This window comes from Pseudorca crassidens, chromosome 11, assembly GCF_039906515.1.
Source record: "Pseudorca crassidens isolate mPseCra1 chromosome 11, mPseCra1.hap1, whole genome shotgun sequence".
In the NCBI taxonomy this organism is placed as follows: Eukaryota; Metazoa; Chordata; class Mammalia; order Artiodactyla; family Delphinidae; genus Pseudorca; species Pseudorca crassidens.
In genome coordinates, this window is record NC_090306.1 from 89323416 (window position 1) to 89340266 (window position 16851).

Sequence of the window (16851 nt, forward strand, 5' to 3'; positions counted from 1 at the left end):
AGAATTTTTTGACTTTAGAAACATAATATAATGTATATACCTTATACAATGTTATTTTATCTATAACCTCCAATAAGGTCTGGGGAAGCCCCCCATAATCAAGCATATTAATATTTATTCAGTGAAATATATGAACATTCACTCTAAGTGATATGAATAGAGATTATAGACTCATATTGGTTCAGGTCAGGTTTTGGCGCCAAAGGAGTCTGAACCAATCAAACAAATCAATTTTCAGGCTTTACAGCCATTTGGATTTCATAATTGAGGATGAAGGATGGACTTGAACTGCTCTTACTAAATACTCATATATGTATGATTTTGTGGCTGAACAATAATAAAAACGACATTTATGTGCAAGACCTACTATGGTGCAGACTTTAATCCTGTAGTGTATAAACACTTGTTTCTAATCCTCATAACATAACTTGCAAGGTATGGATTATTGTGACCATTTTACAGATGAGGAAAGTAAGGCACAGAGAGGTAAATAACTTTAACAACAATAGCTGGTAAGTGTCAAAGCTGAGGCTTGGAACCAGTTCTCTCTGACTCTGTATTAATGGTGTTGGCGGCAATGTGCCCAGATAAAATATTATGTTTCCCAGTCTCCTCAGCAGAGACAGCCAGTGGGAGATGTAAGCACAAGGGACAGGAGGATCGGAATGCTTTTTAAAGTCCTTTACCTTTCTCCCTCTTCCCCACTTCCTCCTTGCTGCTGGGAATGTGGCTGTGATGGCTCGTGCTTCAATGGTTACCATGAGTCTACGAGTGGCATGCATTCTTTTGTTTGCTGCAAGCCCTATTTCCCTTCTGTATCCCAATACCAAAGCCACGTATAGTTGCCATTTATCATCACACATGTAATATTTATTTTCTTGTAGAAAAAAGGAAGTGGAAATTTTTATTGAACTCATGTCTTTAAAATCTTGTTCTTATAACCAGTCTGCATAGCCCATCTATGTTAGCTCTCTGACCTCTATAGGTATTTGAGTTTTCAATTCCTCCATGATACCAGGCTTCTCTCTATATGCCAACAAGACTGTTAGATGCTCTCAAGAGCATTAGATTTTAGGTTCAGAAAATCTTGAGCTCAAATCCTAGCTCTATGGTTTACTTACTATGTGACCATAGGTAAGTCATTCATTGTCCTTAAGCCTCAATTTCCTCACCTGTAATAAGAGTTAATAGCTATCCACCTCCCTCAGATGATTGTTATAAGGATAAGATGAGAAAACCTACATAAGGGTGGCTCTGACAAAGTGTCTTTACAGACTAATAAACATTCGTCCCTTTTCCTCTTGGAATGACCTACATGGAGACAAACAACATTTGCACTTACTTGAATTTTGTCACACCAGCCAGCAAAATACCTGAATGTTTGCACAGACATTCCAATGTGAGTCTTCAGAGCCAAGGTGTAGACAGCCCCTGAATCGAGGGCTTCAATGGTCGCCAGCTCTTCTTGGTTCTCTTCCAGTAGGTCTGCTAGTCTGTATGCATAAAGAAATTCATTCAACAAATATTGAGTCTCTACTGCATTTAACGCATCATCCTAAGGGCTGAGAACTCAGAGGTGAACACAAATGAACCAGGTCTCTGTCCTCATGGAGAACATGGTCTAGTAGGGAAGACAGACATTCAACAAAAAATTTCATTAATAATTTGTTTTAAGAGTTATAATGAAGAAGCAGAGGCTGTTGGAAGTCTGTATCATTTGCATCATAGATGTATAAGCAGTAACATAGTGATTGAGCCACAGTAATCCAAGGAGATCAATGACAGAAAACAGTGGGAATGTGGATAGTTCATGAATATACTGGGAGATGTTAGGGGGCAAACCACACTCCTAGAGAACCCAGGAACACTTGAGGATTTCTGGTTGGGACAGAAATATTTCCAACACTAGATGAAAAGGACAAAGACAGAAAAACATGGAATGAATGATAAACACTGCAACAGGTTTCTGTTTGGTGTCTAGTTTCTTTGGGAAGATAAGTACAGGACTGTCTAATGACTATGAAATAGTCCAAGTTCATCTTTTGTGTTCACCTCTTCCATTTGTTTTCCTTCCTTCCTTTAGCGGTTCTGAGATGTTCCTTTTGGACCATTCCAAAGTCAGGCTTGAAATCCTCCTCCCTAATGTTTCTTTCAGATCCTGTTCCAAGAAATCTTTGGACAAAGTCAGCTATTTGGCTTTTAGTAAGTAGGAAACTGAATTTATGATCGAATCTGATTACTCTTGGCATACTCAGCTACCGATTTATAATACCCTTTCCAGGCCTTAGTGTTTTTCCTCCTTGCTTCTACTCCCTACACATGAAGTAGACTTAAAATGTCCCTTTGGAAACAGCAGGGTGCTGGATGTTCTCCATGTGCTCTCGTCTCCACCCTGCTCTGTGATCCCTGGAGGATGACCTTTATAGACTACATCACTGGCTCCCGTGCTCTCTCACTGGGCATAGCTAATGAGGGGCCAGTGGGAGGCACCCCCAAGAGACTGGCGAACTGGAGGATAAAATGGTCTGGGATTTGAATCCTCCGGTTGCCTCAGCGATGGGCTGTAGACCAGCAGATGCTGCGTCCCTCTACCCAAACCCGCTATAGTGTGGTCTTCTCCTATAGCTATAGATCTTACCTGATTCTAGTAACAGCTCCTTCCTCTGTCCCTTCAGGCCTTGGAGTAAGAGCACCTTCCCCCTGTTCTACCCCTGCCTGGGTGCTTCATTATCCTTTGACGGATTCCCTTGACTTTGCTCACATCTTTACAAATACATAGTCCTTTACTAAACTTCTTCTGGTACAGGGACGCTGACTGAAACAAGCAACAGTACAAAAATCAGGAGCTCATATATATGGGATTTTATAGGATGCAAGGAACAAAAGACGTGCTATATAACAGGTGCATGCTAGAATGTTTTGAAGAAAATTTTAAAATCTTGGCAATCTAGTCAGTATCCAAAGGCCACAGGCTGTGTCCTTAAAAATCGTACCTGTACATCAATATTCCTCTTTCTCGTGCATTCATTCTTCCCCATTCACCATTTTCAAAAGCATCTTTGGCTGCTGCCACTGCTTTATCAACATCCACCAAAGAGGCATAGGATACTTTGCATATCGTCTATTTCAAGGTAGGAAAAAATAGGTTCTAGGTTATCTATATATGGAGATATGCAATTATGTTTCTTGGGATTAATTATTATACTATAAAATTCAAAGAATTTTTATGATGGAAAATCAATACTTCCAGTAATATAGTAAAGAAAAAGAAACAATTTTAACATGAAAATTATGAGCCTAAAATTTAGTACTTCGCATGTCACACTACACTATGAAAAGACACATTTAGGAAACTGTATTTCTTCTCTCGCCTTGGGGAAGCGGAATTTCTCACCACGAGCTTGCAAAGTCTGAGATTTTTTTTTTCACACATATAGCTTTATGTGGAATTGTGCTTCTGATGTGTATAGGTATAGTGATCCATCTAAATTCATCATAAATATTCATTCTTTAAAGTTGGTTACTGTAGTTAACAGCAGCCAGTACCAGAAATGAATAGTTGAAAGAAAGGCATGAAGTACATTTATATTAAGTGCTCAGGGTCAGAGTAATAGAATAAGTAACTTTTTAAGACTGTTTTATAACAGTGTATACGTGAAAAAAATCCATGATCGGTGGTCACTACACACGCTAAGAAATTACTCACAGATCCATCTGTTGGGTTGATGGTGTCATAAGTCTTTCCATCATCGGCATCTGTGAACTGTCCATTTATGAAGCACTGATGTGGCATTTTTACTGTCATTTCATTGACCTCCTTTGAAACCTAAGAGAGAGAATTATATTAATAGATTCAATGGATTTCTGTGCGTATGCATTTGATACCAAATAGCAATAAAGAAGCTTATTCACTAATGCAGAGGGAGGCGTTAAGTCAATGGGATTCTAGTGCTGACTGTCCAGAAGAGACAAGCATGTGTAATATTTAGGCCTCATGATGCTTAGATTGGCCATTGAGACAGGAGGTCAGCTTCTGGGATGACCGAAGTACTCTAGGGGGAGCTTATAAAGATCTGTTTTCTTCCTCATAGAGATGAACTATGACTCAGAAGACCTCAAATAGTGGAAACACCACCATCTAGTGGCAACATCTGTGGAGTGCACCAACTACTGTCATTCAAAGTTTTGAAATTGCCTGTCAATAGGTTTCCTTTTACACTGGTGCCATTTTAAGTTTTCTTTCCAGTGTTCTTCCCCATTTTCACTTTCCCTCTCTTACATATGTGTTGCTTAAATTGTACTCTCTACTATTAGCTGGCAAGTGAATTTAGATTAGTCCCTTAACCTCTATAAATCTCAGTTTTTTCAACAATAAAATGGGGATAATATACCTGCTTCATACAGTTATTAAGAGACATAATTAAAATTATATATGTGAAAGAGCATTATTGGCATAAGATCACACATCAATGAAGGCATTAAAAAGGAAATTTAATGATTTCAGAAATTATTTTACATAGAGAAATTGACGATGCCTAGAAAAGAAACAAAAAATAGCAAGAGGGTAGCTTGCTGCTCATCACCAGTAAGTAGAGAAATACAAATAAAAACTACAATCAGGTACCACCTCACACGGGTCAGAATGGCCATCATTAAACAGTCTACAAATAACAAATGCTGGAGAGGATGTGGAGAAAAGGGAACCCTCCTCCACTGTTGGTGGGAATTATATTGGTGCAGCCACTATGGAAAACGGTATGGAGGTGCCTTAAAAAACTAAAAATAGAGTTGCCATATGATCCAGCAATCCCACTCCTGGGCATATATCCAAACAAAACTCTAAATTTGAGAAGATACACGCACCCCAATGTTCATAGCAGCACTATTTACATAGCCAAGACATGGAAACAACCTAAATGTCCATCAACAGATGAATGGATAAAGAAGATGTGGCATATATATATACATATACATATAAACAATGGAATACTACTCAGCCATAAAAAAGCAATGTGCAATAACTGAAATTTTACAAGTCACTGGAGAGGTTCAACATAGATTCAAGCAGGCAGAAGAAAGAATTAGCAAGCCAGACAATGGGTCAATAGAGATATCCAGTCTGAAAATAGGAAGGAAAAAGAATTAAAAAAATGAATAGAGGGACTTCCCTGGTGGTCCAGTGGGTAAGATGCTGCACTGCCAATGGAGGGGGCCCGGGTTCAATCCCTGGTTGGGGAGCTAGATCCCACATGCATGCTGCAACTAAGAGTTCACATGCCACAACTAAAGATCCCACGTGCTGCAACGAAGACCCAGCGCAGCCAAAATAAATTTTAAAAATAAATAAATATTTTTAAAAAATGAATAGAGCCTTAGAAGCCTGCAGGACACCATCAAATGTACCAACACATGCATAATGAGAGTCCCAGGAATGAGTGGAGAAGAGGAGAGGGGCAGAAAGAATATTTGAAGAAATAATGGCTGAAAATGTCCCAAATTTGATGAAAAACATTAGTCTGCATGTCCGAGAAGCTCAATAAACTCCAAGTAGAAAAATCTCAGAGATCCATCTTAAACACATCATATAAAAATGGTCAAGAGCCAAAGACAAAGAGGGAATCTTGAAAGCTGCAAGGGAGGAGCAACTCATCACATAAAAGGGATCCTCAATAAAATTAACAGATGACTTATCCTCAGAAACCATGGAGGCCAGAAAGCAATAGGATGATATATTCATAGTGCTGAAAGAGACTGTCAACCGAAAATTCCACATACAGCAAAAACACCCTCCAAGAACAAAGGAGAAATTAAGTCATTCCCAAATGAATGAAACTAGCACATTGCTAGCACATGAACATTGCTTGCACATGAACATTGCTAGCACACTGCCTTTCAAAAAGTACTAAAAAGTGTCCTTCTGGCAGAAATGGAAGGACACTACACAGTAATTTAAATCTACATGAAGAAATAAAGAACATTGACAAAGGTAAATATAAGTCAGTATAAATGTATTTTTGTTTTTAAACGCTTTTCTTCTTCTATCTGATTTGAAAGACAACTGCATAAAGCAATAATTATAAAACTATGTTGGTGGGTTTATAATGTATAAAGATGTATTTGTATGACAGTAATAGCACAAATAAGGGGGCAGGGAGCAGAGCTATACTGTAGCAAATTTTTTCTACACTATTGATATTGAGTTGGTATTAATCTGAGCTAGAATGTTTTAAGAAAAACGTCTCTTGAAATCCTCAAGGCAACCATTAAGGAAATAAAAATATATAGCAAAAGAGATTAAACTGGCATACTAGACAATATCCATTTAACAAAAAAGAGAGCAGTAAAGGAGTAGAGGAGCAAAAAAGGCATAAAACAAGACATATAGAAGCCCAAGTGGCAAAAGAACAAACAGATTAATTGGACTTAATCAAATTTTAAAACTTTTGTGTGTTAAAGGACACTATCAAAAAAGTGAAAAGAAAACCCACAGAAAGGGACAAAATATTTACAAATAATAAATCTGATTAGGGTCTAGTATCCAAAATATACTAAGGTCTCCTACAACTCAAAAATTAAAAAGACAAATATCCCAGTTAAAAAAGAAGCAAAGGATTTGAGGGAATTCCCTGGTGGTCCAGTGGTTAGGACTGGGTGTCCTCACTTCCAGCAGCCTGGGTTCCATCCCTGGTCAGGGAACTAAGATCTTACAAGCTGCTTGGTGAGGCCAAAAAAACCAAACCAAACCAAAACAAAAGAAACAATGACAAAAAAAACCCCCAAAACAGGTGAAATATTTGAATAGGTATTTCTCCAAAGAAGACATACAAGTGGCCAATAAGCACATGAAAAGATGTTTATCATTAGTCATTAGGGAAATGTAAATCAAAACCAGAACAAGATGTCACTTCACACCTGCTAGAACAGCTGAAAGAGAAAAGACAGACAATAGGATATGTTGGTGAGGACATGAAGAAATCAGAAGCTTCCTACATTGCTACTGGCATTGTAAAATGGTGTAGTCACTTTGGAAAGCAGATGGGCAGTTCCTCAAAAAGTTAAACATAGAGTTACTATATGACTCATCAATTCCACTTCTAGATATTTACCCAAGAGAACTGAGAACATATGTTCACACAAAAACTTATACATGAATTTTCATAACAGCATTAGTTATAATAGCCCCAAAGTAGAAACAGTCCAAATGTACATCAACTGAGGAAAGGATAAACAAAATGTAGTTTATCCACACAATGGACTATTACTTGGCTAGGAAAAAGGAATGAAGTGATAATCTACTCTACAATATGGATGAACCTTGAACACATTATGCTAAGTGAAAGAAGCCAGCTGCAAAAGGCCACTTATTACCTAATTCCATTTATATGAAATGTCTAGAATAGGCAAATCCATAGAAACTGAAAGTAAATTAGAGAGGAGAGCAGAGAATGACTGCCAAGGGATACAGGGTTTCTTTTTAGGAGGTGATAAAAATGTTCCATAACCAGATAGTGGTGATGGTTGTACAACTCGGTGAAATACTAAAAAACAATGAATTATACATTTTATTTTATTTTATTTTATTTATTTATTTTTTTTGCGGTACGCGGGCCTCTCACTGTTGTGGCCTCTCCCGTTGCGGAGCACAGGCTCTGGATGCTCAGGCTCAGCGGCCATGGCTCACGGGCCCAGCCGCTCCGCGGCACGTGGGATCCTCCCGGACCAGGGCACGAACCCGCGTCCCCTGCATCGGCAGGCGGACACTCAACCACTGTGCCACCAGTGAAGCCCGAATTATACATTTTAAAAGGGTGAAATGTATGGTATCTGAATTATAATCTCAATAAAACTGTCATTTTAAAAAGGTTGTAAATGTAAAAACAAATGGATGAAAGGTACAGCATTCTTTTACAGTACGAAGGTCTTAACGATTTAGGTTTTCAACACCATGGACAGGCTTACGTAATCCACCACTAGCTCCGCTTCTTGATCTTCTCCTCTCAGTTTCCTCACGACTTTTTGGATGAAGTCTTTAAACTTGGTGGCCATATAAACATCCTCATTCTGTAACTGAAGTCCTCCACATTTCTGTCTTATCTCTTCAACCAGCCTGAAAGGAAGAACCAGCTCATGTTACTTACATTTTTAAAAGAGGTTAGAGGGACTGTGATTACATTTAACGTGCTTTGAAGTAGGACGTATGTCACATGCCTATTTATATCCCATGAGATCTTCTATGATAATAATCAGAGAAATTGATAAGATTGGGAGAAAAAAAATTTTAAAGCGGTCTTGAAGGACAGTGGCAATTATTAAACTTTTTATTTATGTTTTAAAAATTTTATTTATTTTTGGCTGTATCGCATGGCACGTGGGATCTTAGTTCCCCGACCAGGGATCGAATCTGCAACCCCTGCATTGGAAGTGCGGAGTCTTAACCACTGGACTGCCAGGGAAGTCCCAGCAATTCTTTTTATACATGACTAGAAATACAAGAAATCAAGGCAAAGACATTTTAATTACTTGCAAGCAAGATGATAAAGGGCACATAAAATCAGTTTCTTTCCTTTCAAAATACTCAAGGAATAAGAAATAAGGAAATTTTCTGAACTATGACGATTATAAGAAACCAAAGTCATACCGTAGAATATTTTCTCTAGATCCTGTGAAACAATAAAACAAACATTTGTTTGTATTACATGGCTAAGATAGGTACTAAATAGAACCATCGGGAAGGTTAATATAATTTGTAAAGTCCTTTTCAACCCTTTGATTTTTCACTGTTAATTTTTCAAATCATAGCTCTAATTGGACATTTCTTGAGTAGCACAGGTATACCAGACAGAGGTGTACTAGAAAGCTCACCACAGGGGTTGCTCAGCCATTTATTCCCTAAGAGAGATGAGGTGCCTTGGTAGTCCAAGCTAATAATATCAGATGATTATGGTAAGTCAGAGACTCAAACAGGAAATGGGTAACTCCTGCAGCAGTATCTTGTTAGCAAAAAACTAGTGTTAAAAGTACAATGTTGAAATCTTTAGTTGAGCAAATGAGAAGGTTCTGGGAACTCATGAACCATAGCTGAGAAATCTGTAACTTGAGGAACCAAAACTTTTAACTTCTGGTAATGATATTTGCTCTTGAGAGGATTGTTTTTGATGATTGGAATAAAAAAGATCCACGAATGAAGGGACTTTGTCTTGTTCATGACTGTATCCCCAGTGCAAAAAACTGTTCCTGATGTCATAAATGTTCAATAAATTTTGTTAAATACATGAATAAATAAATAAATAGAATGTTCATCAAGAACACTTGCTTTGCCGACATGAAGGATTGTCAAGAGGAGTTTACCTTGTTTATTTAGTAAATGGCCATAGTGTGGCCCTCAAAGAAAAAGCACCTCTGCAAGACTCGCCACTGTTAGGATCCTGGTCTGCTCTTCATGCCACAGAGGGTGGCTTTCTAGTCCTCTAGCCCTTTCTACTTGTTTGAAACCTCTGTAGAGAAATTCTGACTGTAGAGTGATTACCCTCACTCTTGCAAGAAGTCTGGCAATCCTCATTCTAGATATATCATACCAGGTAACTTAGGGAGATAGGAGAAAATGATAAGGGGTAAGCATAATCAGTGTAAGGTATCCTTTTAGGTGAGACTATATAGAGAAATCCCTTTTAACATTCTCACTCAGAACTTCCCAACTTTAACTGGAGGAGAATCAACTAAGAAATATGAAGACAGATTTTTAAATGAAACAAATCATTAGAAGGGTTGCTTTCTAGGTGTAGAGTAAATATGAAAATAACTCCTGGTTAGCAATGAAGAGAAGGGAACAAATACATGTATTTGACCATGGAAACAAACAAACCAAAAAAGATGAAGAAAAGAGAAATACAGTAGATGGGTACAATAGAGTGATAACCAGTACAAAGGATTTCGATTTGATTTTCAAAGTCAAAGTCAAAATCCCTGGTGGAGGGGTATGAGTCAGTAAGGTGGTGGTTTTACCTGACAACATCCATTGAGCTTGCTCCAGATTTAAAGAAGTCTGTTGAATCTTCAATAACAGGGACGTTGCTTAAAATTCCAGCCCAGATGACCTGCACAAGGGAAACTTTTATGAGGGAGCTGCCATGTAGAACACTGTGGCAGAGACTAGTTAGCTTCTCACCAAACCTACTTCTTTTCCTGGATTGATTACAATTCTCAGCATCTCTTCAAGTTAGAGGTGGCCGTGTGACTGACTTCTAGCCGGTGAATATGAATATAAGTGACCTGTACTCCCAGACTTGCCCCATGAAAAACCTCCTTCACACAGTTCTCTGTGTTCTTGTGCTCTTCTTGGCTGTCTGGGATGGAGATGACCCCCAGCAGGACCTTGAAGATAGCCCAGCCTGGGTTCCTGCTTGACTCCACCCCTAACCTTCATGTTCCAGCTTCACCCCTAACCCCCAGGCCAACCTAGAACTGCCTTGGATTATTTATGTGAGTGACAAATAAATGTGCGTATAAATTTTGGCACTGATTTCCTTTTGCAGCTAATACGAAAAAGAGGAAATAAAAGTTCCATCCCAACTACTTTGAGGATTAATGGTACCAGTTAACAAAAATGGTTTCGTTTTCCAAGATAAGAGTAACATTAAGAACTTCTCATGTTCACCTTGATGGTCTCTGCCACCTTCACCTCTTCGGCTGTAAGTTCCACCACTGATGTCTCACCCGCTGAAAAGTACTGAGAGGCAGGAATCATTTTTCCATCTTCAAACTGCAGATTTCTCACCATCAGCTATAAAATAACAACAAAACAAGCAGAAGAATTGAGGATTAGGACAATTCAAAAGTGAGACTGGTGGGAGGAGTCTTATATGGGTATAAGAAGCAGCTTATTTGACAAATATAAAAATATGGATTAGGGCTTCCCTGGTGGCGCAGTGGTTGAGAGTCCACCTGCCGATGCAGGGGACACGGGTTCGTGCCCCGGTCTGGGAAGATCCCACATGCCGCGGAGCGGCTGGGCCTGTGAGCCATGGCCGCTGAGCCTGTGCGTCCGGAGCCTGTGCTCCGCAGCGGGAGAGGCCACAGCAGTGAGAGGCCCGCGTACCGAAAAAAATATATATTTGGATTAAAAGCACTCATCGTTATGTGTAAAAGGACTGAAATGGTGTTTCAGCCATGGCAGCAGAAAGGAGGAAGTTACGTCTACGGGTAGGTATATCGCAAAATGGATGATAAGCCCTCCCAAAATTGACATTCGGATATAGGTATTGGGTCTAAAGCCTACGGTAACTACCACTGCTACTAGTACAAGTATTACTACTACTACTACTGCCATCTTTGGAACACTTAACTTTGCAGCATGCACTGTGCTAAGTACGTACATGCTGAAGTATCTTATTCAATCCCATAAATCCTGATGGAGGCAGGTGTCCTTATTATCCCCATTTTACTGATGAGGAAATGGAGGCTCAATGAAATTAAGTACTTTGCCCAGTGCCACACAGCGAGTAACAGAGCTGGGGTTACAGCCCAGGACCAGATGGACTCTGCAGCCTACAATCTTAGTAACTGATCTATTCTGTAAGCCAACAGAAAGTGTCTGTGAGCTGCAAATGCCCCTTTGCTTCCTTTACTGGGCAGCTGCCCAAGAACCCAGAGAGGCCCAGAGTCCATGCTCCCAAGCACAGGCAGAGTGGGTGGGCGCCTGCCTGGTGAGGCAGAGGGGGGAGCCTCTGAAGAGGGCCACACCATCTGATCCTCCCAGACTCTGCCAGTGGGAAGGCAGACAGACAAGATCACTCTCTGTTTTACAGATGCGGAAACTGAGCCTCTGAGGGGAGAGGCGTCCTGCCCAAGACCAGTAAGTGGCAGAGCAGGGATTCACGACCTGTTTCCTGACTAAACTCCAAGATCTTTCTACTGTATCACAAACGAGGCTGTGCGGGTCCTCGGGGCCCGTCCTGAGAAGCCTTCTTCTCATCAAGGTACCTAGAGCCAGCTCATCCCTAGAGAGAAATGGAGCACAGACACCTTGAGCTCCCACATCCCACTGCAAAGCCAGACTACCCTGTGAAAGCTAGTCCCTCAATAGCTTGGGTTTATCAAAGGAAACCAAAAAAGTTATTTTAGAGGTAACCATGTTGAACACTCACTGCTTTTCCATCGTTACCAAAAAGAACAAGGCCGCTTTTGGTAACAAGACCGGGCTTCCTGGCACCTTTAATTTCCAGTGGTTCTCCAGGAGGGATGGAGCTATTCAGTAATGATGAGCCATAGAAAGTGACCACCTAATAAAGAGATCAAACCCAGGTTGTGAAAGGGGGAAGTGGAGGCTGGTTATAAGGGTGTATGCGAGCAGCAGTCCTGGCAAAAAAGCTGAAGTTGCAATTCTCATCTATGACAAAATTTGGGACCCCCCCCACCCCCAATGATATCAAGCATCTATGGAAATGACACAAAGCAAGAGATAGTCTGTGAATGTGTGACTGAAGAGTTTTAAAAAATGCCGCACATCCAGGTGACACGAGTATACATTTATCATTTATGCACATTGACACAAAGGTGAATGAGATAAAAGCTCTCACAGACTTTGCAGCCTGAAGGTAGGGTTTGTGGGGGAAGTGGAGGTGTTGGTGGGGTATCAGGGAGGGCAGATGCAGAGTAGTAAACAAACTATTATATTGCAGTGGGATGTACGATGGGAGGTACAGGTGCTTTGTGTGTTGGTTTATGGAAACAGGACTGGATCCAGACTGTAACTAAGAGAACTGGATACTAATTGATTTGTTGTTATAATTATTATTATAATTCTATGGCCATTAGCTATCATTTATTGAGCATTATAATGTTTAATAGTTATTGAAAACTCATTCTATGCCAGGGACTAAGTACTTCGATGAATTAACGTGTATTAACTCATTTCATCTTCACAACAACCCCAAACCTATAAAGGAGGCACTATTATTAGTCTCATTCTACAATGAGGAAACCAAGGCACCCATTGGTTAAATAACCTGCACCCAATGGTTAAATAACCTGCCAAAGGTTACACGGCAAATAGTTGCAAAGCCAGAATTTTAATGGAAACATTCTGGCTTCAGATCCCACACTTTTTTGTGTGAGTATATCTGCTTTGAAAAACTGGGTATTATCAGTTGTGGTAAAATATATTCATATGCTATGATGATGTCACTCTAGTCTAAGATATACACCCAGTACTAACCATGTGATCAAGGGTACATGTGCAAGGATGTCCATGGTAGCATTCTTTATTTTTTTATTGAAGTATAGTTGATGTATAATATAAAGTCACAGGTGTACAATATAGTGACTCACAATTTTTAAAAGTTATACTCCATTTATACTTATAAAATATTGGCTATATTCCCTGCATTGTACAATATATCCTTGTAGCTTAATTTATAAATAATAGTTTGTACCTCTTAATCCCCTGCTCTTATCTTGCCCCCCAGCCCTTTCCCTCTCCCCACTGGTAACCACTAGTTTGTTCTCTGTATCTGTGAGTCTGCTTCTTTTATATTACATTCACTAGTTTGTTGTACTTTTTAGATTCCATATATAAGTGATATCATACAGTATTTGCCTTTCTCTGCCTGACTTATTTCACTTACCATAATGCCTTCCAATCCCACCCTTTAAGCACTGCACTAAACCTCTTCCCTTGGTCCTTCGTTGATCCCACATATTTTTATTGACACCTAATATGCACTAAGAACCCTGTGTAAGTGCTGAGAGTATCAAGACAATAACATGATGCTCTTGCCCCTGAGGGGTTCACAGTCTACAGGGGTAAGAGGGATAGATACATAAAGAGAGGCTTATAGTATATAATATGCTGTGTCAGAGCTAGGCAGGGCGTTACGGGAACAGAGAGAAGGGATGCCCAATCCCACCAGGCTGGGCGTGTGAGGTCAGGAGACTTCCTACAAGAGGTGAAACCTGAGAAGCTGAGTTGAGTGGAGATCTCACAGGGATTAGAAGGCCTTTCCTGCCCCCCCCCCCCGCCACCGCCCCTGCTGCATCCCTCCCCATGCCTCTCACACCTGATCCTCACACCTGGGGCTACAGCTTCACTGAACTCTACTGCGAGTCCCTGTCCAGGTAATATGCTCTCCTACCTCTGGGTCTTTAACTCTTTGACTCATTCTCTACCTGTTGACCTCTTCTCCAAGTGCAAGCGAAACAGTCAGCTTTTCTAGAAAGCCTTTCCTAAGACACCTGAATCTGGGCCTCAGTTACATCATTTGTCTACTTCATTGTGCGTGTTTATTCACTTCTCTGCCTTCTCCATAAAACTGCAGTCACCCTGAGAGCAGAGGCTGTGCCTAGTGTCCGCTTCACACCAAATGCTCAATACATGGGGAGTAAAGAGGGAGGTGGTCACGTGTACCTAGAGCTCTTTTAGCTGGTCACGTGTACCTAGAACACAGACTCTCCTCACAACCAAAGGAAGAACCAGAGGAAGACTAGACTTATGTGTAATACCTCTTACAAAGGTTATATGCAAAAAAAAAAAAAGGTTCCTAGAACATACCTGTCCATTTATCTCTGTCCAAGCTCCAGGGACTTTATCATGACCTCGGATCCAGTTATGTAAAGCTTCAGCAGACTGATCCCAAGAGATCTAGAAATGCACAAAGCACAGGTTGAACTTCTAATGCTGCAAGTCTCAAAGGCAATAGAAACATTTCTCTCCATCAGTGGCGGACATGAGTAGGGATGGGGTAGCAGCCTCCCTTGGAGATTTACCTTTTGGTAGGAAATGGTAAACTGAGAACTGCTTAAAGGTGGATGACAATAAACTCTGAGATGTGTTACTGAGTTGATATAAATACCTCAGCGTTTTCCTTTTTCTGGATACCTTCATATGTTGCAGCTTCTTCTGACTGGGGCATACGAGCAGCTTTTCCATCAGCTATGAGCTGGACAGCTTCCACCTAAAGCCAAAAATATTAACTGTGTTAGAGCCCAGTGGTCAACAATGACATGGCCTGTTTAACTGAAGTTTCTGTTGAACAGAATTACTACATATAAATCAATCTGTCCAGAGAGTCAGACTTTGATAAAAATAACTACCATTTCTTTGGATCCATAATTATGCCAGGCAGTGTGGTGCCTACTTTATGTAAAATATCCCTTGCAGCATCATACCAGTCCTACAACATGGGTATTATTAGTCCTGTTTTACAGAGGAGGAAACTGAGGCCTGCAAAAAGCCTCAAGCTACTAGCTCGAGGAAAAGCAACTAGCTCAAGATCACAGAGATAGCTTGTAGGTGGTAGAAGCAGGATCCGCATCCAGGTCTATCTACTGCCAATATCCATCCTGTACTTTTTAAAATGACTCCTTTATTTAAGCAAATTTCAATCTCCCCTTGGTGTTTCAATGGAAATTTCAGGAATATAATTGTAAAATAAGTCATTGTGGGTTATTTCTGCTCATCATGATGATTCTAGAAAGTCATATTTAAGGAATTCAACTGGCTTTCTAGCTTAGGACACCTGGAATTAAAAAACAATTAAAACTGTCCATGAGTTTGATTGCCTTTGGGATGTGTCCTACATCCCCTTCCATGCCATATTTATGTTTACCTTGAGTTGAGAGCCTCTCTCCTTCACTGGGAGACCTATGTGAGCTCAAGTTCTCAGTTTTCTCTCTAAGTACTCACAGCTGAGTACTCCAACCTCCACAAGAGCACGTGGAGGGAGCCACCTGGGAACAGGGCCAAGTTTACAGCTCATTCATTCCATCTATTTCTGGCTATTATAATATCACCAGGTACAGGATCCAGGCTTGCTCGAATGCTACTGAACACACAAAATACTATTTTGATTATAATGATCATTTTGAGCACCTGTGTGTGCCAGATGCTTTACACAAACGTCATTTAATTTTCACAACAACCCTGTAAGTCAGGCAGTATTATCCACATTTTATAGATGAGGAAACCAAGGCTAAAGAGGCTAAGTGACCTGCCTATTATACAGCAAATAAGTGGTGAAACGAGAACTACTCTCTTAATCGTTAAATGATACAAAGCACTGCTCTCCTCTCTCCTAAATCAATGGCTGCTTCTTTATATCATCTTACTGTCCATCTCTGTGTTGTACTTCTACCATATCAAACTATAGAAGACATTAAATGACATGGAAATTATCTTTCAATGTTTTTACAGGTTAATGTATTTTTTCTTTGTGGTGCACATGTTTTGAGCCTTTAATCCAGAGCATATCTGAACAAATAAAGCAGTGTTAAATTTCACCCTTTTACATAGACTGATTTTAAATGTTTTTGAAGAAAGCCCAAATTACATATCAAAATTTCTTAAGATTCTGCCGCTTCTTTACAATTAGTCATTATAAACACGGCTGGAGATTCAAATATTTGGTAAAATGAATGAAGGAGTTTGATTACTACTTTATCCACTTGATCACTGTTCTCAGAAGAACAAGTCAGATTCATAGACTAAGAAATTCTAAAGTGCAGATTTCCACCCTCAAAATACCATCCTACTGGCAAATATAAAATCTAATTTTATTTTGGGGCTTTTTATTTTTAGTACAAATTCACAGGAGCAAATTCTCAATAAAAGAAAAACTTTAAAGCATTACTAAATTCTCCTTGATAGCATAAATATACTGACCATGGCCTTGATTCCTTCAGGAAAAAGAAATCGATTATAAAGTGCATCCACTGTATCATTGGGTTCGACATCACATGACCTCTGGAGGAGGATTGGTCCTGTGTCTAAACCATCATCAGCCCAGAAAACAGAAAACCCAGCTTTCTTATCTCCCATGATTAGAGTCCTGGGAAAAGAAGAGTTTCAACATAAAATGT

General features: G+C 39.9%; 1 protein-coding gene and 1 non-coding gene across 3 annotated transcripts in view; one reads left to right on the forward strand and one right to left on the reverse strand.

The window, feature by feature from the left end:
- ALDH1L2 (aldehyde dehydrogenase 1 family member L2) overlaps positions 1-16851 on the reverse strand; it is a 56023-nt gene that overhangs the window by 23208 nt on the left and 15964 nt on the right. For both annotated transcript variants that reach the window (XM_067697806.1, XM_067697807.1), the window contains exons 4-13: positions 16655-16820; positions 14847-14948; positions 14546-14635; positions 12144-12278; positions 10655-10780; positions 10003-10094; positions 7960-8107; positions 3707-3826; positions 2994-3121; positions 1343-1493 (exon numbers count right to left, since the gene is read on the reverse strand). In XM_067697806.1, coding sequence (XP_067553907.1) covers positions 1343-1493; positions 2994-3121; positions 3707-3826; positions 7960-8107; positions 10003-10094; positions 10655-10780; positions 12144-12278; positions 14546-14635; positions 14847-14948; positions 16655-16820 — 1258 coding nt within the window. The remainder of the gene's footprint in view (positions 1-1342; positions 1494-2993; positions 3122-3706; positions 3827-7959; positions 8108-10002; positions 10095-10654; positions 10781-12143; positions 12279-14545; positions 14636-14846; positions 14949-16654; positions 16821-16851) is intronic.
- TRNAG-GCC (transfer RNA glycine (anticodon GCC)) lies at positions 5166-5238 on the forward strand. Its single transcript has one exon. It is a non-coding gene; the product is annotated as a tRNA-Gly (tRNA).